At 49.3% G+C, this 26071-nt stretch overlaps 1 protein-coding gene across 10 annotated transcripts in view; it reads left to right on the top strand.

The window, feature by feature from the left end:
* RPH3A (rabphilin 3A) overlaps nucleotides 1–25846 on the top strand; it is a 274212-nt gene extending 248366 nt beyond the window's left edge. For 9 of the 10 annotated variants that reach the window (XM_025889792.2, XM_073881088.1, XM_073881096.1 and 6 more), the window contains 10 exons: nucleotides 663–902; nucleotides 3114–3193; nucleotides 5888–5962; nucleotides 7569–7678; nucleotides 11997–12123; nucleotides 15377–15433; nucleotides 16144–16298; nucleotides 19949–20030; nucleotides 23040–23136; nucleotides 23944–25478. In XM_025889792.2, the coding sequence (XP_025745577.2) occupies nucleotides 663–902; nucleotides 3114–3193; nucleotides 5888–5962; nucleotides 7569–7678; nucleotides 11997–12123; nucleotides 15377–15433; nucleotides 16144–16298; nucleotides 19949–20030; nucleotides 23040–23136; nucleotides 23944–24074 (1154 nt within the window). In that variant the 3' untranslated portion in view covers nucleotides 24075–25478. Of the gene's footprint in view, nucleotides 1–662; nucleotides 903–3113; nucleotides 3194–5887; nucleotides 5963–7568; nucleotides 7679–11996; nucleotides 12124–15376; nucleotides 15434–16143; nucleotides 16299–19948; nucleotides 20031–23039; nucleotides 23137–23943; nucleotides 25479–25722 lie in introns of those variants that run through there. The other variant, XM_025889793.2, reaches the window with a different exon arrangement.
* Nucleotides 25847–26071: the final 225 nt, after the last annotated feature.

The following is a 26071-nucleotide window of genomic DNA, read 5'->3' as shown; positions in this document are numbered from 1 at the left end:
GTGACAGTGATTCTTTCCTATGATGTATATGCATCGTCATCAGTTTCTAGGGCTATGGCTTCTTCATTGCTTTCTAGCTCACCAGGGACTGTTTTAAGTACTGTACACGTAGTAGATAATTTTTAAAAATAACAGCTACTAGTTTTAAGCACCCTCAGGTATTATAATTCCCATTTTACATGTGAGGAAACTGAGGTTCAGAGACATTAAGTAACTTGCCCCACATCACACAGCAGAGATTCAAACCCAGGCCGTCTGGCTGCAGAGCCCAAGCACTGATCAGTACCCCCATGAGGTCTGTTTTGCCTGCATCTGAATCAGCTCCTGGGAATTGTTATAAGACATGGACTCCAAGGCCCATGGCACTGCCTACGGAGTCTGGATGGGACCTGAGAACCTGCATTTTTGCAAGCTTCCCTAGGTGGTTTTGACCAAGGCAACATTCAGAGGACCAGTGAATAACATGATGCACCCCACCCCTTGCCCCGTCAACTGGATGTGGTGATCCTCCGTGGCTGGGCTGGGGTGGTTCTGGTATAAGGCTTGCCAAGCACCTGGTATACAGTAGGTGCTCATCACTGATGTAATGCTGCAGCAGTGCTAAGGTCATGACACAGAGACTCAGCTGCCTCTTTCCTGCCCTTGCCCCATCTCCCCTGCAGAGGTGGCTCCTGGCGACTCTGGCTACGCTGGGGCCATGGCCCCACCGCGGGAGGAGAGAACAGGGGGAGTTGGAGGCTACTCAGTAGCTGGAGCCAGGGAGGACCGAGCGGGCCCCCCTCCGGGCCCATATTCCCAAGCGTCTGCTGCTGCCCCCCAGCCTGCCGCGGCCCCTGCCCGCCAGCCCCCACCCCCGGAGGAGGAGGAGGAAGAAGCCAACAGCTATGATTCGGATGAAGCAAGTAGGTGGCCCTTACAGGAGGGGTGTCTCAGGAGAGTCACTCCGGGGTGTCGTTCCCGGGGAGAGAGGAGCAGCCCCTCAGTGTTCCGAGCCTAACAAACATATTAACCAAGCTATAAAGATACAGATTTGTGTTACTAAATTGACAAAACAACATCAGCTTTCTAAAGAATAGGTGCTACGTATATTTTTGTGATAAATACGTAACATCAAAGTTACCATTTAAATCATTTTAAAAGAGTACAGTGCTACTACATTTGCGATGTTCAGATGTTCAGTACGGTGGTTCCTCAACAAGTCAGACAGAAGTATCATATGACCCAGCGTTTCACATATATATATATATGTATTTTAATAGCCTCCAAAACTCTTTAATGTGTATCTTCTAAAAGTAATTTCTTGACCATAATTTAAAAATTTAAAAATTCCTAGACATTTCCTCCTGCATCCATCCCTTCAATGACTTGTAAAGTGCCTGTTCTGGGCCTCGCCCACTCAGGCCCAAAGTCCTAGGGACCCACACACACACACACACACACACACACCAGTGTGTGTACTTATGTTGGGTATGTCTGAGCAGCAGGGGAGAGCTGGGGTGGCCTTTGTGAGCTGGAGGGAGACGTGGACGGACGAGTGTCTGGATCTAAGATGTGTTGTGGGGTTGGGGGCATTCCAAGAGCTCCTGGTCAGGTGGACAGACAGGACGTACACAGAAGAAGTAGACCTACAGTCATAATCAGTGGCCTGGCTTGGGCCCATCATGTCACCTCTCCTTGATGTAAAATGGGAAGTGAATACAGCCTCCCACACAGAACTGCGGGGAGAAGTACCTCCTGGGAAAAGGCTTCATAAACTGGCAGTCATTATTATTGTGTAGTGCTAAACACACAAGAGGAATTACGATGTAGTATGCACATCAGAAGTCCTAAATGTCAACACCTGCTGAGCGCTACTTTTGTGCCCAGCACTTTTTCTAAGTGTGTTGTGTGCACGTGCTCCTTTAGTCTTCCCCCTGGGCCTGGGAATCGGTGCTTCTACTAATCCCGTTTCACAGATAGGGAGACCGAGGCTCTGAGAGCTTCAGGGGCCTGGCCAACCTCACACCACCAGTGAGTGGAAGGGCTGATGGTCACTCACAGATGACCAGGATGAAATATCAGCTGTGCTCTCCCACGGGTCCCGGGTCTGCCGTCTTGGGAAAGGAGAGTGGGGAGTCCACACTACCTTGTGAGCCTCGGGCTGCTTCTGCTCTGGAAATGCGCTGTACCTAGCCCACCTTTCTGCCTTTCTGCACACTAGCACCTGAACAGCATCCGCTGCTCCTTCCTTCTGCCTTCAGTATCTCTTCACTGACCTGCCAAGCCTAGATGATCCCTCCCAGCTTGTATCTGTCCCTATGATGAGCTGTCCCCGGTGATTTATAGCAAGCCTATCACTGTATTCAACTATATACTGCTCACGCGCTCATGGACTCATCTCTGTAGTTGACAAGTATTTTATTAAGCACATACTACGTGCTCCAAACTATTCTAGGTGCTAGGGACACCATGGGGGGGGGGGCCCCCCCCGGCGGCGAAGAAAGGCCAAAATGGCTGATCTAAGGGAACTAACATTCTAGTGGAGAGAAATAGTTAACATACCAATGAGTTTGTTTCAAATGGGTTTGTTTCAAATGGAGATAGCACACCAAGAAGGAAATAAAATAGGGCAATGACCATGAGGGTGGGTGCTTTAGATGGAGTGATCAGGGAGGGAGGAGGTGGCATTTAAACCAAGATATGGATAATGAGACGACACCAGCCATGTGAGGATCTAGAGGGAGAGTGTTCCAGGCGGAGGCAACAGCAAATGCTCAGACTCATTTCTTCCTTTAGCGAGTAAGTGAGCACCGACTGTGTGCCCTATACGGTGCCCAGTGGGGACACAGCAGTGAAGGAGACGGTCACAGCCCTTGCCCTCGGGGGGCTCTCAATCTAGCAGGATGGGAAGTCATTAACTAGGCAATTGCACACGTGATTAAGCGATCACAGGTGTGCCGAGGGCTCTGAAGTAGAGGAGGGTCTACCAGGATGGGGTGTGCAGAGCAGGGACTGAGTCTTCCCCTCTATAGGCTCAATGCCTTGACCAGACTGGGCACATGGTAAGTGCTCAGGAAATGTTTGTTGAATGACTGAACGAATGTTCTCTTTGTTCCTGCCTCCGCCCCCTACAGCCACCCTGGGTGCCCTGGAGTTCAGCCTTCTCTACGACCAGGACAACAGCTCCCTGCACTGCACCATCATAAAAGCCAAGGTAAGTGAGAGGCCAAGCTGGGGACCACTCAGGACGCTCTGGCTTGTCTAGAGGACTTGGGGATGGAATGGGTGACCGGGTCGGCCTGTCTATCTGTGACAGTGACGGTGATGAGAAAGGGGCAGGAATTAGCCATGGGCGCTTTTTTGGGAGGGCTTCCTTCAGGGGTGGTCCCAGGGGGGTTTCACGGTACTGTAGCTGCCTCCCGGGAGTGGAGACAGCTGGGAGTCAAGGGCAGAGCTGAAATCAGCCCGGCCCCGTCCACAGCCTCTGGAGGGGACCAAAGCAGAGGGGCTGCCTGGTGGCATTGACTTGACAGCTGACAGGCCCACCCAGTGGTTCCTTCTGCTCCTGTGACTATCAGGCTGGAGCAGTGGCCAGAGTGGGGGGTGGGGGGAAACCCATTGTTGCAGGTCCTACGACATCTCGCTGCTGCAGGCTCCAGGGGGAGTGAGCCAACTCAACTCAACTCCGGACCCTGAGGAGAGCTGGATGATACCAGTGTACATCCTGGAAAGTAACTGGAGTTTCCCCCACTGCAAATCTGGCCCATGTGGAAGCAGAAACAAGGCTCAGGAAGCAGGCTTCCTGGGTTCAAACACTAGCTCCATTGCTCCCCAGCTGTGTGATTTAGGGAAAGTTACTCAACTTCTCTGAGCCCCAGTGTGCCATTTGTAAATCTGGGATAATAATGTGCGTCTCCCATAAGCATGACTGAGTATTAAGTGTAAGGTGGCCACATGTTCCCGTTTGCCCAGGACAGCCCCTAGCCATGCCTGTGACCTTGCTGGAATAATTAAAAGCTCCCCCTTTCACGCACAAAATGTCCCAGTTTGGATGATAAACGAGGCTAACGCTTAGCACAACTCCCGGATCAACACGCCCAGGGCACATCTTCAGCAGGTTTTGCTGAGCGCCTGTTTTTATCAGTCGCTGTAGCAAGTGCTCACGTGCCCCAAGAGCACAATGAGGTAAGCACATTCATTAGCTCCAGTCATCTTCCTGGGAACTTCAGAGGTAGGGAGCATTATTAGCCCTGTTGATAATACCAATGGGGAAACTGAGTCTCAGGAAGGTTAAAGCCTGAGGTCACACAGCTGGTAGGGGGAGGGCTGGATTTGCGTTCGGATGTAATGGTTTCGCTCTCTGCCATTCAGTCCCCTCCTTCAGCTCCAGAAATGGGGGAAAGCCACGCCATCACTGCCCCCTCGAGACAGGGGAACAGAACACTCGCATGCTCTCCGGCTGGGCGGGTGACGGAGATGAGCAAAGTGTGTGAGATGTTCGCTGTGGTAGTAGCTCTGGTAAACCGGCCTGAGCAGGCCCCATACAAAGACGTTCAAATTCAGATTTTTAAAAGCATAGCGTCTGCCAGGTGGCAGCCTTGCAGTAGTCATTCCAGAAACGTTCATTAAGTGCCTACTCTGTACCCGGCACTGCCCTACACGCCGGTGATCCTAGCATGGGCAAGAATTGGCCCTACCCTCGTGGACTCACGTCGGGGAAATGGCCCAGAAACCACTGGCATTTCCTGAGTATTATATACTCTCCAGGGCCTTCCACTATGATCGCATCCCACTTAATCTTCACAGCCACCTATGAGGAAGGTTCTATCATCATTCCCATTTTACAGACGGCAAAGCTGAGGCACAGAGAGATTAAGTGACTTGCCCAGATCACATAGCCAAGAAGTGGCAGAGCTGGGATTTGAACCCATGCAGTCCAGCTCAGGAGCCTCTACTCTTACCCACGAGGCTACTCTGCTAGCTTTCCCCCTTGTCCCCAACTTTGTGGCCTTCTCCCCATTGTCCACACTCACTAGTGCCAGGCCCAGAGCTCACCCTTCACAGGTGAGGTCTCATTTAATCCCCCAAGAACCCCATGAACAGGGGCTGCGATCAGCCCCGCTGAACATATGGGGAAACTGAGGCCCACAAGGTTGCATGGCTTTGGGATTAGTACTGTGAGAGAGGAGAGTGGGAGCCCAGAGGTGGGACACCTGCCCAGCCCTGACACAGGAAGATGGACAGCGTGTGTCTGGGCCCCAGGAATTTTGGGTTGCTCATACTAACAAGCCCAATTTAATTCCTACCGCAGACAAACTCCCTTCCCCCACGGTGTCTCACTTGAGCCTCGTTCAAGCCCAGGGAGGGCGGCCGGACAGACATTGTGATGCCCATTTAGTGGATGGAAGAACTGAGGCCTCAGAAATGAGTGCAGAGGCCAGGGGCAGAACTCAGGTCCCCTTTCCCCAGCTTCTCCTTCTCTCCCATCCTTCTTGTTCTGGAGCATTTCTGTCCATGCTAGGAGTAACAGTCCAGCGTTGATGCAGCAAATCACTGTGTGCCAGGCTGTGTGCCCAGCACTTCACAGGTATAACTGTGTTTAAGTCTTACCACTCCGTGAAGCAGATACCGTTATCCCATTTGACAGATGAGGCAAACGAGGCTCAGAGAGGTTAAGGAACTTGCCTAAAGTCACCCAGCTGGGAAGTGACATGGCCAGGCTCCAAACCCTGTTCGCCTGATTCCAGCATTCTTTCCAAAGATATTTCATTTCCCTTCTGTCTTTGGAAGAGGAAGCACATAGGTGGACCGATGGGCAGGACAGATGCCAGGGGCTGTGCCCATTGCCTGTGACTGTTGAGCACCAGGCCCTCCCAAGGCCCTCATGCTGTTGCCTTTTCTCTTGCAGGGACTGAAGCCCATGGATTCCAACGGCTTGGCTGATCCCTACGTTAAGCTGCATCTCCTGCCGGGAGCCAGCAAGGTACCATATGGCCTGGGCCTCTCGGCAGGCTGGGCACATGGGCCCTGGCAGGTACCCAAGGTTCCCAGCTCAGAACCTGAAATAGGCCCCCTATCTGGCCCCAAACTCCCCTCCTCCCTGAGTGGCAAAGTCCTTGCAAGGGGTGAGGGGTAGACCAGGAGTTACTCTCCCTCAAGGGACAGGCGCTCTGCCCGTTTCTCCAACCCAGAAATGGGGGCTCCAGGGAGCTGCCGAAGGCCAGGAGAGAAGCAGAAGCCCCAATTATGCCATCCACCTGCTCAGATACCTTCAGTGTGTCCCCAGTGCTGACCATGGCTCACCTCCCCCACTCACGTTATGTCCCAACCAAATGCTTTTCATCTCTCTAGGCTGTGGTGCTAAGCACTTGAGAAAATGCTTGTTACTGAGTGAAAATGCACTACTGCCCCGCCCACCTTTCTCTCCCCTTCCAGCTCGCTCACCTGCTTATCACTACCTTGCTCTGGGGAAGGACAATGGAGTTAATTCTCTCTTTGGATGGACCCACTCAGAGCACATGGCTAGACATGAAAGGGTGCTTTCCTGGAGTTTATTTTCTGCTTTGTTGTGTTAATTTGACATGCATGGCACACTGGCGCTCAGAGAGGTTGAGTAACTTTCTCCAAATCACACAGCTGGGGAGCAGCGGAGCTAATGTTTGAACCCAGGAAGTCTGCTTCCTGAGCCTTGCTTCTGCTTCCACATGGGCCAAGCTTGGGGGGGGGGGGGGGGGGGGGGGCGGGGGCAGGGAACAAGAGTGACTGTACACTTGGTTGCATGATCTTGGGAAAATGGCTCTTAAAAATCTCTGCAAATATGAAATATGCCCCATAACACAAAGAGGACACACGTGTGTATTCACATATACACTGTCTCTCACTCTTTCTTTCTTTGGATCAAGAAAGGGGAGTCCCTCACCTGACCATGGCCAAACTGTGAAGTGTTTGGCCACTACTCATTCTAACCCCCCAGTGACATTTGCTTCTTTCTCCTCGAGACTCTCTTCTTTGCTCACGCCTGAATCCAAACTGGCATTGCCAAAGCGTCCAGTGAGTCATTTACATGTTAGTATGAATTAGATTTGCTACCAGGCCACCTCTTCTGGATATAGTGCATGTTTAGCTGTCTTTCTTAGAGTAAAATGAAAACCTTGTCCCCTAAGGACTTTCAGGCATGGAGAATGCTATTTGGGGAGACAGAAGAAACCATTTCAATACCCCCCAGAAATTGTTTTTTCACTGCTTATAAGTGGATGACTCTTTATTTCTGCCTTTCTGGCTTATAAATCATATTTTTTTCTCATGCTTTCTAATCTTAATGGAAAGTTCAAAGAGAGGGCCCAGCACATGGAGGGAGGGGTGGCCCAGTGTCCAGCACTGATGATGGCTGTAGCCAGCATTGGGGATGCCCTCCACTCACTGAGAGCATGCATTTTGGGAGCAACTGAGCCCCCGGATGCTTGTAAGGGGAGTGGACTCCTACATCACCCACCCACCCCTACCCACACACCCCATGTCAACCCAAAGGATGGGGCTGCAGGGCTGGCTTCCCACCAAGGCAGGTATCTGTCCATCTCTCTGGGCTCTAGTCCAACAAGCTTCGTACAAAAACTCTGCGGAACACCCGGAACCCCATCTGGAATGAGACCCTTGTCTATCATGGCATCACAGACGAGGACATGCAGAGGAAGACCCTCAGGTACCTGCCGGGCCGGTGGGCAGAGAGAGAGGGGGCTGAGGCCGGGCAGATTAAGACGAGTAGCTACCAGAGGCCACTCTTGAAAACATATCTGCATTGTTTTTTCTTTCTTTTTTACTTCTACAAAAACAACATATGTTTCTGGTAGAAACTTTTGAAAATACAGGCAAACAAAACTCTTAACATCTTGGTGTCTGGACGTTCAGGTTGTGTCTGTATGTATTTACGTATGTGTACAATGTGCAAACATTTCTTATAAAATTAAGTACTCTAAAAACAGACCATTCTAATAATTAATTAGCCTCTCTTACTTAACAATGTATTGATGCCATTTTATATTCTTCTACAGTGTTTTGTTAAACTGCATTTTTAATTATGTAAGTAATAAGTAAATACACTTTTCTTATTTAAAAAAAAAAACTTATAGAGAAGGCAAAGTTCCTTTTAAATGTTAGTCCCCAGGGCACCTGGGTGAATCAGTCTGTTAAGTGTCTGCCTTCGGATCAGTCAGGATCCCAGGGTCCTGGGATCGAGCCCCACATCGGGCTCCCTGCTCAGCGGAGAGCCTGCTTCTCCCTCTCCCTCTCCCTCTCCCCCCTGCTCACTCTCTCTCCTGATCTCTCTCTCTCCTGCTCTCTCTCTCAAATAAATAAACAAAATCTCTTTTAAAATTAAAAAAAAATAAATGTTAGTCCCCTCCACCAGCCTGGGTCTGCTTCCTCCCTCTGTGAGTGTATGTGTTATTCCTACTACTGTTTACAACATAGTGCGTATCATGCTATATAGATCTCCAACTTGCCTTTTCTCTTAACACTATATTTTGGAGTTACAGCCATGGGAACACATTTAGATCTGCCTCATATTTGACTGCTTCAGAGTATTACACAGAATGGTTTATCTCAAATTTTTAAAAATGTTTTATAATTAACTATTACAAATGTACAGGAAAGTGTAAACATAATAAGACAAACATCCATAAAGTCAACCCTCAGTCTTTTAGAAAAATCTTAGTATTTTGCTGTATGTGCTTCAGCAACTTAAATTGTTACTATGTTCAAGAAAGGAAGTATTGCAGATGCAGATTGAGGCTCCTCTCGTACACCCCCATCCGCTCCTTCTCTTCTTTCCCCCTCAGGGCCAAACGCCACACTGAATTTTATGGGTGTCATTCCCAAGCATGTTTTATACTTCAGCTACATGATTATGTATCTGTAAACAATGATGGTATTGTCTGGCATGTTTCTAAATTTTTTTAAAGATTTATTTATTAGAGAGAGAGAGAGCATGAGCGTGAGCAGCAAGGAGGGGCAGAGGGAGCGGGAGAATCTCAAGCAGATGCCCCCCTGAGCGCAGAGCCCGACACGGGGCTCGATGTGACCCAAAATCAAGAGTCAGACACTTTAACTGACTGAGTCACCCAGGTGTCCAGGTCTGTTTTAAATTTTATGTAAATGTTTATCAGTTTATTCAGCCAGTGTCCAGTGGAAGGACGTTTGGGTTGTTTCCAGCTTCTCTCTTTTACAAAGTTGCAACGAGCATCCCTTACTCTTTCTTCTGTGCATACTTGTGTTTCCTTAGGGTAGATGCCAAAGGGGAGCGTTTGTTGGATCATAGTAGATCTTTTTTTTGTTTTTTGTTTTTTTACAAGTCATACAAACTGCTTTTCAAATTGGCGTTTCACGTATATTCTCGCCAGCTATGCTATTACTTTAAGTAAACATTTTTATTGCAGGGTAACAGCCGTTTAGAAAAATGCACACATAAAAACTGCACAGATTGATGAGTTTTTGCAAAGTGAACACACTGCAGTCTGAGAACAGAACCACAGACACCCCGCCCCCGGTACTGTCCCTGTAGTGAGGACCCCCCCCCCCAGGGTATTTACTACCCTAACTTCTAAAGAACAATGAACTCAGTCTGGTTTTGTACTTTACATAAAGGGAATGGTACAGCATGACTCTTTTCTGTCTTTTCACTTAATATTGTATTTGTGATACTTGCCCAAGTTATTGTGTATAGTTGTAGATTAGGGATTCTTGTCACTCTTTTTTTTTTTAAGATTTATTCATTTATTTTAGAGAGAGAGAGATAAAGAGCAAGAGGCAGAGGGCGAGGGAGAGAGAGCATCCCAAGCAAACTCCCCGCTGAGCACAGAGCCCGATGTGGGGCTCGATCCCATGACCCCAAGATCATGACCTTTGCCAAAATCAAGAGTCTGACGCTCAGCCACCCGGGTGCCTCATCTTGTCACTCTTTACTATCCTATTGTGTGACTATACCACAGTTTTATTTATCCATTCAACTGTTAAGGGACATTTGGTTTGTTTTCATTTGGGGGCTATTATAATAGTACTGCTAGGAACATTCTAGTGACAGTGTATTATGCATGCTTTTCTTCTAGGAGTGTAATGGTTGAATCATAGTGTATGTATATGCTTGGCTTTAGTAGAAACTGACAATTTTCCATAGCGATTGTACCAGATGACACTCCTGCCAGCAATGTACGAGAGTCCCCGTTCCTCCACAGCCTCATCAATACTTTGTCATTCTGGTCATTCTGGTGGGTGTGTAGTGGTGTTGCATTATGGTTCTGCCTTTCCCTGATGACTAATTACAACACTGTTTTCCACGTATACAGTTATATTCTTATGGTTATCTCATGATTTTTCTTAAGTAGTCCCCCGTTATCGAATACATATGTTATTTCTGCTTTTTTCACAACTAGAAACAATATGGTGATAAACATCTTTGTAGTTAAATATTTTTGCACTTCTTATGTCTTTGAGATAAATTCCTAGAACTGGCATTATTAGGTCAGAAATGATGATTATTAAGTCTTTGGAGACACATGGCCCTGCAGAGGGATGGGGTTGGTTACATGCTCACCAGCCAAGTAGAGACAACTTCTTTTTCCAGTCCTAAACATTGTGGGACTCAGCCATGAGAGTGCTCTGGCGCTCCAGTGCTTTGAACATTGTTCAACAAATATTGATGGCCAAGGGGGAAGATGCTGTTGGTCCCTGCCTGGCCCCCAGACTGCGTCCCGTGCCTCAGGGAGCCACATCCTTCCTCCCCTTTGGTATATGTCAGGATGAATGATCATGCCGTGGCTGGCCCTTTTGGCCTCCTGAGGGTCCATGACCTGCCCTTTCTGTGTGTACCTCTTTCTGCTCACTGCTGTGCAGGGTAGATAACAAAGGACAATATAGTGTTTGAGGTTTCACAGAGACCTGGATTCAAATCCCAGTTCTGCCTCTTACCAGGGGAAAATTATTCCACCTCTCTGGGCCCCAGTCTCCACTCTAAAGTGAGAAACTCATGTTTGCTCGGAGAACAAATTAAAGGAGGAGAGGTTAACTAAGTTCCTGGCCTAACTTTGCAAAAGGTGATGCTCAAATGGCCATAAAAGTATTCCTTTATCACCGGGGAACTAAAAATTAAAACTACAATGAGAGACTATTGCTCCCTCAGAAAGACTAAAATTAAAGACTGACAAAATCAAAGTTAGCAAAAATGAAGAACAACCAGAACTGGTGTGGCTTGCTGGTGGGGGCAGAATGGGTGGAACCAGTCTGGGAAACTAGAAGTTTCTACTGAAGCTAAACTTAGGTGTAGCCCATGACTCAGCATTTCCACCCCTAGCAAGATACACAGTAGAGATAGATCCATGTGCATGCAAAAAGACTCAGACAGGAATGTTCTGGGGCAGTTTTATTCATAATAGCTCAAAGCTAGAAATTGGTCAAAACCAAATGTCCATCCATAGCAGAAGTATTACGGTATGGTTGCACAATGGGATACTATACAGCAGTGAAAAAGACACATTACTACAGACACAGATGAAGCTCACCAACTTAATGCTGAGCAAAAGAAGCCAAGCATAAAAGAAGACATGCCATCTGATTCTACTTGTCCAAAACAAGACAATATGAATCTTGCCAGAGACCAAGAGAGTGGTTATCATTAAGGGAGGTCATGACTATGAGGGACCATGGAGGTCTTCCAGGAGCCAGAATGTTCTATATCTTGATCTGGGTGGTGGTTACATCGGTGTATGCATATGCAAAAATTTTGTAATTTTTATTACAAATAAAAATTTGCATCTGTAAAATTAAGATGTGGGCACATCACTGCTTGTAAGTTACACTGCAATAAAGAAGGAACATGAAGTAGCTGGGCTAGTGCTCAATAAATAAGAAATTGAAATATTCCTGTGCACATTGCACATGCCCTGCCAGTATCAATCATAGCTCTTGGTACATGATATTTGCTCAATATAGGCTCTTCGTTCTCTCCCCATCCCGTATGTTGATCGCAGGATCTCTGTCTGTGATGAGGACAAATTTGGCCATAACGAGTTTATCGGTGAGACCAGATTTTCACTCAAGAAACTGAAGCCCAACCAGAAAAAGAACTTCAATATCTGTCTGGAGCGGGTGGTCCCGGTGAGTGCCTTTGCCCCAAGGATGCAATGGGGGAGAAGAGTTTGGGGGTTGAGAGCCTTCCTCTGGGCCTGCAAAGGGGATGATAGATCTGCAGGGTGCTCCACGGTAGAGGCAGGAGGGAGATTTCAGGTCAGAGCGTGGCGGCTGCATCCCAGTTCTGCCTTTCACCAACCCTGTGCCGGCATCACTTCTGACGTCACAATCCTCCTCAGTGCAATTGGGAAGGGCAGTGTGCTGTGGCAGCCTGGGTTCAAAGCCCGGCTCTGCCACTTTCCTGTTCCCTGCCTTGGCCAAGGCTCTGAACTCTCCTGAGCTTCGGTTTTTCTTGTCTACAAAATGGGCGTTTTAACAGGACCTGCGCCAGAGGAGGGTTGTATGAAAGACAGAATCAGAACAGAACCTAGTGTCTAATAAGCACTCATAAATTAACTGTTGTTATCGTGGAAAATAATTCTGCCTGACCCGCTTGTCAGTCACGAATTCATAAAGCACCATGCAGATCAACAGGAGGCAAGGTCGAGTAGTGCTTAAGAGCATGGGCTCTGGAGCCAGACTCCCTGGGTCTGAATCTCAGGCTCTGCCACTTATAGTATCATCTGAGCCAAATTATTTCACCTCTCTAGGCCTTAGTTTTCTCATCTGCAAAATGGAATCATGTATCAAGTACCAACTTCATAGAGTCTTTTAAGGCTTAATGTGAGAGCCCATATAAAACGTTGGAGCTGTTACCGTTAGGGGTGGTACTCACCTTTTGGGAAAGAACAGGAACCAAACTGAGGCTCTTCAGTTGGGCCATACCTTGGAATCAACCGGAGATTTTTATTTCTATTTTTTAAAGTTTAATGTATTTTAATAACCAACTTACGGGAACAGCACAAGAGACAGACAACATTAAAAACAGGTATTTGCAGGCAGGACAACTCAGAAAAGTATAGTGAATATCCATCCATTCACTGGGACCTACTGCATGATAAAAATGCCACAAACACCAATTAGCTGCCATTGATAAGAAATTTCCTTGTTTTAAAAAAAAAAACAAACAGGGGCGCCTGGGTGACTCAGTCATTAAGCATCTGCCTTCGGCCCAGATCATGATCCCAGGGTCCTGGGATCGAGTCCCACTTCGGGCTCCTTGCTCAGCAGGGAGCCTGCTTCTCCCTCTCTCTCCCTCTGCTTGTGCTCTCTCTGTCAAATAAATAAAATCTTTAAAGAAAAAAAAATGCTGGCACTGTCCAGAAAAAAAATGTAGCAGGTCTATTTATCATGGTCATAAAGTTGAACCTGCTGAAAAGTGTCCACAGGTACGGGACTTGCATTCATGCCTTAGGTCCCCACATTTGTGAAAAATTCACAAACAAATGAAAACGGAAACACTGTCCATACCTGATTTCTGCCCCCTGTTTTTCCACTGGCAATCATTACTTAGTACCTTTTAACCCTAGGGAAAAGAAAATATCGAAAGTTCAGAACTACCAATAACAGGAAGACTTTTTTTTTTTTTTTTTTTTTAAGAACGAAACGTTTTCCATCATAGTGGAGCCTTAAGCACGTTTCCACGTGTGTGGCGTGCTCGCTGGTTGTCTTTGGGCACAGCCCTTACACGTTTGGCATGGAGAACACACAGACTGGTGTCTTCAAAAAAACCCAGCAGGGAGGCCTCCAGAGCTGCACTCTGGATGCGCAGATTGTTTTGCAGTCCTGAGCAATTGCCCGCCCCAGACGCTGGAAAGGGAGTTTGTGCCTCCAAAGTTCAGTGGATTTCTGATAACGTCTGATTTCACGGAGAGGCCGCTGTGCCCGGACTGTAAGGATGAGGTTTCTTCAGCCCTTGGGTAGAGGGCGCAGCAATTTGCCAGCAGTATGAGCCTCGGCCCAGACGCCTCCTCACTTCCCCTCCTTCTCCGTGGCTGGCACGCAGGGAACCAGAGGCCGCCCGGACCCGGCAGAGTGAGCCATGGTGGCACAGCCCCAGCTGCAAGGGCAGGTCTCAACTGGAGATAAACCAGCGCTTTACAAACTCAGATTTGTGTGGATCTCCCTGGAGATCCTGACTTAGTGAGGTAGGGTGGAACCCAGCAATCTGTTTTAGAGATAATCCAATCAACCCCTTTTACAGATGGGCCACCTTGCGCCCGGAGAGGGGAGCGGGCTGCCAAGGTCATACCACAAGTCCGTGACTGTGCTCTCAGGCGGCAGCCAGAGCCCAGCTCTCCTGCAGGGCGCCTGCTCCCCGAGGGGACGCCGTCGCGGGCAGGAGGGGCCAGCCGGCAGCATCCTCCCACCAGAGGGCCGGCCGGAGGATGGAGTGTCTGTGTGGCACACCATATTTGTATAGCACTGGAAGACAGGACAAGAAAAATTGCAAGGAGCAATTTACACCAAATGCCAGGCTCCAAATAAATCGTTTACAGACAATCCTACGAGTGAGGCATTTTTCTCTGGGTCTTTGCCTGTAACAGCTGCTTCTTCAGGCCCCCTCTTCTCTCCCTCACTCAGTGAGTCCAGCTGGTCAGGACAGTGTCCAGGGCCCCCCTGGGTTTTCAGCTCCCGAGTTTGTGCATCTTGCTGTGGGGGATGCAGCCAGCCCCAGAGGCACGGAGGTGGCAGCACAGGCAGAGCAGCCACAGGACCCTGCTGATCATCTTCTTTTGTTCTTTGCCCTTACCCTTCCCACCACCAACTACCCCCACGTGCCCCACCAAGGGCAGGGGCCTCGTAAGTGCTTCCCCTCCCCTCTGGATCTCAGTTTTCCTCATCCCTAAAGTGGGGAGGTTGGACTTAGCCAGTGGTTTTCACATAGTGTTGCCCAGAGCACTAGAATCCCGCAGAAGAACCTTAGGAGCCACAGGCCAAGAAGTATCTGTTGGCTCAGACCCCAGGACCCCTGTGCCACTTCTACCAGACCAGATGAAATCTTACCCGTTTTGTGTATGGGGGGCTCTGCCACTTGTTGGCTGTGTGACCTTGGGCAAGTGGCTTAACCACTCTGGTCCTCAGTGTTCTCATCTGTAAAATGGGTTAGTAATACACCCTACATCGTAGGCTGGTGTGCATTAACATAGCCTGTGCAATGGTTAACATTATATAAATTTTATCTAAAAGGGGAAAAGCTGGAGGGCCACAGAAGCTTGGAGAGCCCACCCTCATGGCTCTGGATGCTAGTGGAAGGGTGAGGGTTTTCTCGTCCTTCTTATGTAGGGAGATGAGCCTCATAGACTCATGGTACCTTTCCTTTCTGGTTCCTTCCCCTTAGATGAAGCGTGCCGGGACCACTGGGTCAGCCCGAGGCATGGCCCTTTATGAGGAGGAGGTGAGCACTGAGCGGGTATTGAAGCCACGGTCGGGACCCACCATTTCTCTTTGCTCTCCCTCCTGGCCCCTTCCTTATTCTTTCTCCTAAAACCACTTGTCTGTCAGTTTACCAGGAGAGAGGTACCCTTGCCCGAGGCATTAGAACACAAGACCAAGTGGATGTTCCTCCCACCTGGAGCCCCCACCTTGGGGCCGGCCACCCTCTCACACCCAGGACACACCCTTGAGTTCCCCTGCTTCGTTGGCTAAGCTCTGCTGGCAGTTCTGCAGGACCAGAGCGATGCCACTCTCCTTCCCTCTGTGGTGACGTGGAGGCTGGGGTTGGGCTACACGTGTGCGCTCTTTGCCCAGGTCCTTCCTGCGACCCCAGGGACTATAATTGTGAGAAGCCTGGTTGACTCCGGCAAATCTGAGCTCAGAGTCAGAGTGCAAGCAGGGTCCAGCCCCACCTATGATCACTCAGGGCTCTGTCCATGTCCAAGTCAGAGTAAAGTCCCCCATGTGCCTTAGACTTTCACCAGTGTTGCTGTCACCACTTGCTGGTCCCTGGAGACTGGAGACTGGGGGCATCTGCTGTCCGTGGTGCGGGGGGGGGCAGCTCCTCTTCCTCGCCCCAGGCTCCTCCCTAATACTAGCCATCCATCCAGTTGTCTGACCCCCTCCCCTTCCTAGGCCCATTTCTCCTACTTTTCTTTTCTCCTACTGCAGCAGGTGGAACGTATTGGCGACACAGAGGAACGTGGCAAGATCTTGGTGTCCCTCATGTACAGCACACAGCAGGGGGGCCTCATTGTGGGCATCATACGCTGCGTGCACCTGGCCGCCATGGACGCCAATGGCTACTCAGATCCATTCGTCAAGCTGTGAGTCACTGGGACTGTGAATGGACCCCAGAGGGGGTCCTAGATCCTTGCAAAGGGAGAACCAGAGAGCTTCCCCAAGATCATTGCACATTGAGTCCCAGAGAGGGAAATGAGCCTGCCCAAGGTCACACAGCTAGACAATGCCCAGACCTGGCTAGAGCGTGAGTCTGGAGTCTCAGACAGTCAGACTCGTGTGTCACTCGCCCATATGAGGAGCTTCGGAGCTCTGTCCCCTCCGATGGGAGAAAGGCAGTCGGCAAGGTTGCAGTGATCCCATTTGGAGCCCCCTGGAATCATCAGCATGTCCCTCCAGCAGTCCAGAGCGCCTCCGCCAAAGAAGCAATCCAGTTTTTCCCAGTGCAATCTGGAAATGCTCAAAGAAAAGGCCTTAGACTTTGGATTATTCCCAGAATCTCCACCATGGGGAGTCAGAGAGTCGTGTTAGCTGTGTTAGTCCAGGGCCTCTGGACGGCTGCCAAGATGGGATTCAGCAGACCAGGGCTTCACTAGTGCAAATGCCTGAGTGAGGGAGACGGGACACCTGCTAGACCGCCATGCGAGTCTCACTCACGTGAGCGGAGGGGAGAGACGGGGGCCAGTGGCTGCAGCCTGGATGCAAGTTCAGCAAGGCCATCAGAGTCCTCAAGGCCAAAACCAGCCCTCAGACGAGTCCCAGGGCGCCTAGGAGCAGAACCACCCTAATACTCCTGCCACCTTCAGTCATCAGCGTGGCACGAGCGTGGCTGGGTTTCCAGGGGCAGCAGCTGGGGCCTCGGTCAGTGATGCTGTAGCTGGAGGTCCGCCTGGCACATTCTCATGGCCATCACTGAATCAGGTGTGGCTCCCACTCCCCTCTCTGCCCCCTGCAGCTCTATAACTATAAACAAGTTATCCTAACCTCTCTGAGCCTCAGATTCTTCACTGGCATAACAGACAGTAGCTCCACTTACGTCCAAGAATGGGCACAAGGCTCAAGGCTCAAATAAGATATCATATAGAAAGCAATTAGAAATGTGCCCGGTACAGTAATGTTTGGCCTACTCTTCAAGAGAACTCTGCATTGCCTTGTGGCAGCTAAATGTGTGTTTCTATGGATATGATTGAAAGCTTGAGCTCTGGATCCAGACTGCCTGGGTTTGAATCTTAAGAGCCAATAGTCTTCAGTATTCTCTAGCTGTGTGACCTTTGCCTAGTGCCTTCACGTCTCTGGGCCTCGATACCCTCATCTGTAAAATGGGAAGAGTGATATTGGGCATTAGGTTCTACCCTCCAAGAAGCAGACTCCAAGGCTAAATGAGATGTGCAAGAGATTTACTGGGGGGAAATGCCCGTGAAGAAAAACTGAGAGGGAGCCAGAGGAGGACCATAGGGAAAGCAGGTGGGGAGGGGGAGGGGCCCGGGAGGACGGTTGGGCAGGAAGTGTCTTAGATTGCAGTACAGTTCTGAGGAAGTTTCAGCGCAGGTGAGGGGGCATCCTTGAGCGCAAAGCCTGCATCTCCCACGGGGGCTGCCTCTTGTCCTCACCTGCCCAGGTGCTGGCTGGGAACCCGGGGCCCGCGCAGCCACAGCGAGAACATAGTGGTGAATTCGGAGCCCAGCCACCTTGTCAGTCCATTTTGCCCCCTGCAGTTGGAGATCTGAGAGAAGCATTGTCATGGGGTCTGGTACCTAGTAAGTGCTCAGTAAGCATCTGCCTTCTAAATCACTAGCCCTGCTGTTCCTACTCATGGCAAAGAGTGTTTATTGAGGTTCCCTCCAGCTCGGGAGACATTCCCTCCCAACGACTCCCTCTCATAATAGAAAGCAGTGCTCCCCTTCAGGTCCTGGCTACAAAATCAGGCCAGGGCCGACTTTGCTTTGGATTTTCTTTGGACGAGGATTTAGTGAACAAAAGAACACATGAGTCAGGGATGAATTTGATTTCTAGGAGTAATTGGGTTTTCTTTTCTCGTATGGTCCAATAAGGAAAATTAGCTCACGGGCTGCTGTTCTGCACTCTGTTACATCCCAGCCACAGGCAGACTGTTTTTCTTAAATAATTCTCCCTACCACCCCTTCTCCCATCCAGCCAATCCCTGCAGAAGAAGGAGCGTTGCTGTGGTCACCGGGAAAACGGCTGCCCTGGTGGCCGGTGTGGAAAAGCTAACAGGAGGCCGCTAATCAGTCAAAGATCAAATTAAGATTTTTAAAATCAGAATTGCCCTTTGTCTTTGCTCAGCACTTCACACGGTTCAGTCCCCCCTTTGCGTCCCTTCTTTAAAACTGTCCTCAAGGGGCGCCTGGGGGGCTTAGTGGGTTAAGCATCTGCCTTCGGCTCAGGTCATGATCCCAGCGTCCTGGGATGGAGCCCCGCATGGGGGCATGGTGGTGGTGATGAGGGGTTCCTGTTCATCGGGGAGCCTGTTTCTCCCTCTCCCTCTGCTGCTCCCCCTGCTTGTGTGCGCTCGCTCTCTCTCAAATAAATAAATAAATAAAAATAAAATAAAATAATAAAATTGTCCTCAAGGGCAGTGGGAGGTACAGGCTTCCAGTCATAGAATGCATGAGTCACAGGGATAAAGGCACAGCAGAGGGAACATCATCAATGGCATTGCAATAATGTTGCATGGGGACAGATGGTGACTACCCTTGTGGTGAGCACAGCTTAAGTATCGACTTGTCAAGTCACTGGGTTGTACACCTGAAGCTAATGTAACACTGCATGTCCACTCTGGTTCAATAAAAACAAAGCAAATGATCCTCAAAAGCAGTTCTGTAAGTGAGGAAAAAAAGTGTTTGCCCTCTTTACAGATTGGGAAACTGAGGCATGCCGCAGCTACACTTAGGTTCAAAGTTGCACAGCTAGTGACAGCTTTAAGGAGAATCTGAATGTCCCAACTCTTTGGAGTTTCTGGCCCATTTGATTTATTTGCCCAGAGAGTACTGATCGAGCACCTACTATGTGCCAGGCATTGTGCTTACACTGGGGAAGAGCTGTCTAGGCAGAGGAAATGGTATGTGCAAAGGCCCTGGGGTGGAAAGGAGAGTGAATGGGGAGTCAGGTGAAGAGCATAACACAAGAGCAGGCTGGGCTGGAGCAAGGACCTGATCATATGGAGCCTTAAGAGCCACATCAAGGATTTTGAACTTTACCCGGAGATTAAAGGGGAGCCACTGAACAGTTTTGAGGAGGATTAATTGTTATCAGATTTGCATCTTCTCCTTTCTGTCTATACAGTCACCGCCTCCCCAGGACTTGGGGGCAGCCTAAAGGGTAATCGTGCCACTCTAGGCACTACGCTCCAGGCTTTCAGTGTGATCCATTGGGACCGAGTACTAGCTAAGAGCACAGACTCCAGAGGCAACCACTGGGTTGAGTCCCCAGCTGTGTGATCTGAGGCACGTGTCTCAACTTCTCTGGGTGCTCAGTTTCCTTGCCTGTGAAATGGGCAGTTGGAGCTCTACCACCGAGGGGTTGTTGAGAATGAAATACCCCGCACGTGCTTAGACCAGTGCCTGTTGCTGCTCTCATGCACACTGGCCATTGTTAATGTTGACTCATTTTCTGATTTGTTCAATTATTCTCCTGACATGGGAGGGAGACTTTGGGGTCAAGAGGCTGATCTTATTCATTAAACTTCCTCCACAATAGCATCTCTGTCTCCTCTCAGCTGGCTGAAACCAGACATGGGAAAGAAAGCCAAACACAAGACTCAAATAAAGAAGAAAACCTTGAATCCTGAGTTTAATGAGGTAAGGCTTCCTCACTTTTGTCATGCTCTGAGATATTTCCTGTGAGAGAGGAACAGGCTCCCTACTAGAATGTTACAAAGCACATCAAAGAAGTTGTCTCTTGGGGCGCCTGGGTGGCATAGTCAGTTGAGCGTCCGACTCTTAGCTTCAGCTCAGGTCATGATCTCGCGGCCGTGAGACTGAGCTCCCCGTCGGCTCCCTGCTCAGTGCGGAGTCTGCTTCAGATTCTTTCTCCCTCTCCCTCCCCACTCTGTCGCTCCCTGGTCATGCTCTCTCTCTCTAAAATGAATAAATAAAATCTTTTTTTTTTTTAAGTTTTCTCTCATAGGTCCACTTGAATTATCTAAAGGATAGGTAATGAGTTCCTTGTCACCAGAGGGAATCAAGCCCAAGACAAAAGCCTGTAGATGAGCAGTGTCATAGGAAGAAGCTGCATTTGGAGACAGATTGAATGAAATCATTTCCGATGTCTAGTAGTCTGTGGTCCTGAAATTTGAAGAAATAAATAGGGGTAGTGATGCCTTTTACCAGTCACCCAGTTGAGACTGCCCTCTGTCCCTCACTCCCCATGTCTGTCCTGGGCCTCAAGTCCACTATCTTCATACCCATTGAATTGTGCCCCTTCCTGTTGTCTCACTGTTCCTTGAGCATTTCATGTCTGGACCATTGCAGTAGACTTCCTGACTCACTTCCTTGTGTTCGGCCCATCCTCACATAAGCATGAGCTTTCTAAAGAACAAATCTGAATTTTTCATCCCCGTTGCTTAACCCAGCAATGGCTCCGTAACTTCTTAGTGTGACAGTCAGGCCCTTTCAAACTCACGTCCCACCCCTGCCCCATCTCGCACTCCCCTCCTCAAGTCACTCCAACTTGGCACGGGTCCTTGGTACACCTCTTAGCCTTTGCGCTTGCTGCTCCCTTCTCCTGGACCTCCATCTTTCTCTTTTCCTCTCTGGCAGACTCCTAGTCATCCCTCAAGGGTCAGTGTGTTATAGCCCCTGCAGGCTTTACGTGTCCCTGCATCTCATGTTGTCCCCCTGGATTTCAGTTATTTGTTGACAGGCTGTCCTATACTAGGGGTCCAGAAATATCCACTGAATGTAGTGATCTGATGTCAGATCAGAATCAGCTAGCACTGGTTTTTACCAAATGTTGGAAAGTGGACCAAGAAAACTACAATACAGTGTGCTTTGTGTTGTTTTGCTTTTGAAACGCATGTGCCCATATGAGCATGCCTGGAGAAAGTTCTTTGTAAACAGAGCTCAGAGCATCACTGGCCAGTAGTTCAATGCATCGTATCCCCAGGTCCCTCCTTCAGCTGGACCCCTAATGTCCCAACTCTGACTCCTGAATTTTGAGTAAGGAGCCAACGACCGCTGTCACTGAAGAAGAAATCCAAATAGCCAATAAGCCTCATTAGCAATAGAGAAGATACGAAACAAGGCCAGACACTGGATCTCATCACAAACTGGCACAAAAATATTGTAAAATGTTGGTACCTGGTGCTGGTGAGCCTGTGGGGAAATGTACACACCGTGGTTAAGAGAACAAACCGGTCCAGCTTCCTAAAGGATGTTTGTCAAATTGCTCCAAAAGCCTTAACATTTTAAAATTTAAATGCCATTTATTTGAGGAACAGGGAATAGAGTCACATACCTGAAAATTCCAAAAGTACCAAAGGGTATCCAGTCAAAAATCCTCCTCCCTTCCCAGCCTCTGTCACCTACTTCTCTTCTTCTGAGGCAACTTTCAGGATTTATAAATATACAAGACAAATATGTATGTAGCCAGCTTTCTTACTGGTCACAAATGGCATCATGGTGTACATCCACTGCGCTCTATCTTAAAACTGTACAAACTCAGGGGCGCCTGGGTGGCTCAATCATTAAGCGTCTGCCTTCGGCTCAGGTCATGATCCCAGGGTCCTGGGATCGAGCCCCGCATCGGGCTCCTTGCTCAGCAGGGTGTCTGCTTCTCCCTCTCCCTCTGCCCCTGCTTGTGCTCCCTCTCTCGCTGTGTCCCTCTCTGTCAAATAAATAAAATCTTTAAAAAAACAAAAAAAAGCTTTACAAACTCAGAGATACACGTCTCCAGAATTTATCCTAAACAAATTATCATGGATTCACACAATGACTGAGTTGCAAGGGTGCCTTTTATCATATCATTAATGGTAGTGGAAGGTTGGAAACAACCTAAATACTCAATTGTTGGGCATTAGGTTAAGGGACAGCTATGCAACAAGCATTACATGAAACCAGAAAGATACTGGCTAACACGCTAAGTTGGTTTTTTACCATATGTTCTAAAATGGGAAAAGAAGATTGTCACAATGCAGCATATTTATATTATACTTTATATAATATTCAGATGTTTAATAGTCAAATTAATATCCATATTAACTTTTGAAAACATATATTAATGTGGTCACACATGGGGAGTGTTGACAGTGGCTATTCTGGGGGATAGGTAGATGACAGGCTTTGGGGGTTGGGTTTTATTTGATTTTATTTTAGCTTCCTCATTTGTTTTAACCATGAACATGAATGAATTTTACAGTTAGGCAGAAAAGTTATGTAAAAAGTCAGATTGTCTGGAAACCTAAGCACCTATCCTTCACGTCAGTCTCCGTGCCCTCAACTACCCTTAATCTCTAAATGATGGAGAGGGGGAAACCCACTTCAGAAGCTACCAGAATGGAAGGACTGAATTCACAGCCATTTGCCTTCAAGGAAACCTGACCAGGAGCAGCTCTCTTAGAAAAACCCCATCAGCCTTCCTGATTTTAGAGAGTCACTGAAACGTGAATTACAGGGCTGGAGAGACTTTGTTATACAGAGTGTTTGTTGAAAGGGGATTGTTAGTCCTGGCGTAAAAGCTCCAGCAGGAGGGCCCCCTTGCTCCTAGATGCCCAGTTCAAGGGCCTCCCCTTGGTCCGGCTCAGCCTCTTAGTTTCTGATGCTGAAGGCTCAGAACCCTCCCAATCACCTGTCTTTCTCTGCTGCATCCAGGAGTTTTTCTATGACATCAAACATGGTGACCTGGCGAAGAAGTCCCTGGACATCTCGGTCTGGGACTATGACATCGGCAAGTCCAACGATTATATCGGTGAGTGCTCCTGGCTCCCAGAGAAAAGCCCATCCTCCCAGGAGAGAAGAGCCTTAAGGATTCAGGCTTCTCTTGGAGGGTTCAGGGCACTCTGTGTGTTTTGGTGGCCGCATTGTCCAAACACGTACTGATCTGGGTCCAATTTGGGGATGCTTTTATAGGAAAGGGCTTACAAAGCTGGGTGACTGGGTCATGGTTGGTTATTTGCTGAACAGATCACCTCCAGTGGATAATCAAATCACAGAGGAGAGAGTGGGGTCTGTGGCCTCAGAAAGTAGGGTGCAAAGGAAGTCCCCTTAATCAATTTGCGAGTCCTGGAAGAAGATTCTAGTTTTCCCAGCTCCCCTTCAAATGATGAGGAAGAGCAGTCATTAAAGATAGAGCAGGGAGGGCACTCCAGGCAAGGGACACAGCATAAGCAAAGGTGTGGAGGCAGGACTGGACAGGGTGGCCAAGCTGACCCTTTGGAAATAGACAAGGGGTACCCAGACGTAGTGGGAGACAAGTTTCGGTGAGTGCGGTGGTGACTTACAAAAGGTCTTAAAAAAATGAGACCGTGAAGCTACAACTTAATGCTCCAATAGGGAGCCATGGCAGGTTCTTGAGTAGCTAGTGTGCACACAGAGAAGGCCAGGAGTAATAACAACATCCTAACAACAGCCCTCCATAAAGAAGGACCCCAGGTTGCTGGAGGGGTCCCTGCTGGTGGCAGTTTTTCCCCAACTAAACATTTGGATCCAGAATGAGAGTCCCATGCATAACCTCCACTCTGACCACCTCCCTCTCTCTCCCCATCTTGTCTTCCAGGAGGCTGCCAGCTGGGGATCTCGGCCAAAGGAGAACGCTTAAAACACTGGTACGAGTGTCTGAAAAACAAGGACAAGAAGATTGAGCGCTGGCACCAGCTACAGAACGAGAACCACGTGTCAAGCGATTAGGGTGGGCCCCGAGGTCCCGGCTCCATGCCCTACCCCATGCCAGGTCACCCGCCAGCCTGACCCAGCTGCCCTTCGCACTCTGGTCTCTCTTCTCTCTGCCTCCCCCACCCTCTCCCTCCTTGCACCTGCCTTTGAGGTGCCCCCCTGACCTTGGGCACTGCTGCCAAAGACCTTTCTCCTCCATCTGTGATGCTGTGGTGCAGGCCCTGACTGCAGCCCCTCTCTGGTCCCTCTAGGATGGAGCGGCAGGGAGAGGGATGCAGAGATTTTTACAAGGAGGCTAGAATTTAACAAGCTTTCTGGGAAAACTGCAAAGGTTCTTCATCATTTAGGACTGTTTTTAGACCCTCCTGGCCTTGAACACACACACCCACCCACCCACACACACCCCCCACACACACCCACAAACACACACACACACACACACACACACACACACACACCCACACACACACACACACACACACACACCTTGTGTTTCCAGTGTCGTGTCTGTGTATGCCCTCAGCTGTCAGCTGACCGGAGCAAGTCTGTGAGGACCAGCACTGGGGCAGAAATAGAGCATCCAGGCCCTCACTGCCCCTTGACACCATACCCCCTGGTTGCCAGGAAAACAGACCACCATGTTTAAACTCCCTGGTGACTAGGAAGGCACCCTCCTGGCCCCAAATGCGTCCAGAAATAGACACGCGGAACACATAAAGGGGCTTGGCAGCCCCCTCTTTCAGGATGCCATCTGTTTGCTTCCTAGCAAAACCCAACACCCTTTCTCTAGCACCCCCCATCCCCCATCCTTCCCTCTCCCCCTCCCTAACCTTACACCCCATCAAACTCTTTCTCAGCTCCTCACACTCCTCTGTTCCTGTCCATCTCTCTCTCCTTTCCCTCTTTCTAAGAAGGTAAATTAGCAACAGCAAAAAAATACCTTAAGCCAGCCTCACCCGTTCCCCAGCTCGGCCAGCAAACTCAAACTGGCCCCTCCCCAGTTCCAGTTAGGTCCACGCTTCTCAGCACCGCCCATGCCTCCTGGTGGCAGAGCCCGGGGTCCCTGGCTGGGCCAGCTACTGGCGCTGCCCCCGGTGCATGGTGGCCTCCCGTCAGCTGCATAGACGCCCCTAGAGGGCTTCCTCGGCCCCTGGGCTGCCCATATAGGTGCAAAAGGCATTTAGAAACCAGAGCTCTGGGTCTGGGGCGAGAGGGCTCTCCAAAGCCCCCAGCCTTCCCCCTCCGTCTGCTCTTAAGTAAACACACTGCTCCATCCCTGGCACTCTTCGACTCTCTGCTTCTCTGATCTCTGGAGTCCTGTCTCTCACTCAGAACCACCTTGAATCTCTCTGTCCGTGGCTCTGTCTATCTCTTGCACCCTCTTCACCACGTTTGTCAGGAGAATAAAATACCATCATGAATGTGAAGCTTCAGAGAGTGACAGATCCTGACGCCAAAGACCGTTGTTTCATCATGAGTCGTCCGGTCTTTCTTCCTAAAAAATTAAAAAAATAATAATAAAAAGGAGGAAAAGGCGATGAGAATGAACATTATAAATGCGAGGCTGGGGTCAGGGCATCGTCACTGCCCCATGAGAAAGGCTTGTTTTCTCCAGGTTTCCAGTGTCTTCCCCCGTGAAAAATCCTCTCCTTCTGTCTGACAGCCTGTCGTCTATAGATGCCATCAGATGGACACTCCAACTCTCACTTTCTCCAAACGCACCTTTTAACCTTTCCCAATCAATGCCTCCACCCTCAGCTCCCTGCGCAATTCATCGGAAGACTCTGATTTCTTGCCTTGAATAACCATCTTCTAAACATCAAACTCGTCTCCTTCCCCAAGATGGCCAGTGACTTCCAGGCTGCCACCTTGCCTCCTGGCCCTGGCCCTCCGTCAGTCCCCGTGGCGCCCACTCTCAGCCCACCTCCTTCCCACGACTTGCCCCCAGGAGAAAGCATGCTGGCTGCACGGCTCAAGCCTGACACTGGTATTGGCGCTGGAATCAGCATGCA

The sequence above is a fragment of the Callorhinus ursinus genome, unplaced genomic scaffold (genome assembly GCF_003265705.2).
Source record: "Callorhinus ursinus isolate GAN/ISIS: 27379988/994484 unplaced genomic scaffold, GSC_fseal_2.0 scaffold41, whole genome shotgun sequence".
Lineage (NCBI taxonomy): Eukaryota > Metazoa > Chordata > Mammalia > Carnivora > Otariidae > Callorhinus > Callorhinus ursinus.
Note: the sequence above shows the minus strand (reverse complement) of the source record. Positions and strands in the feature narration are given on the sequence as shown.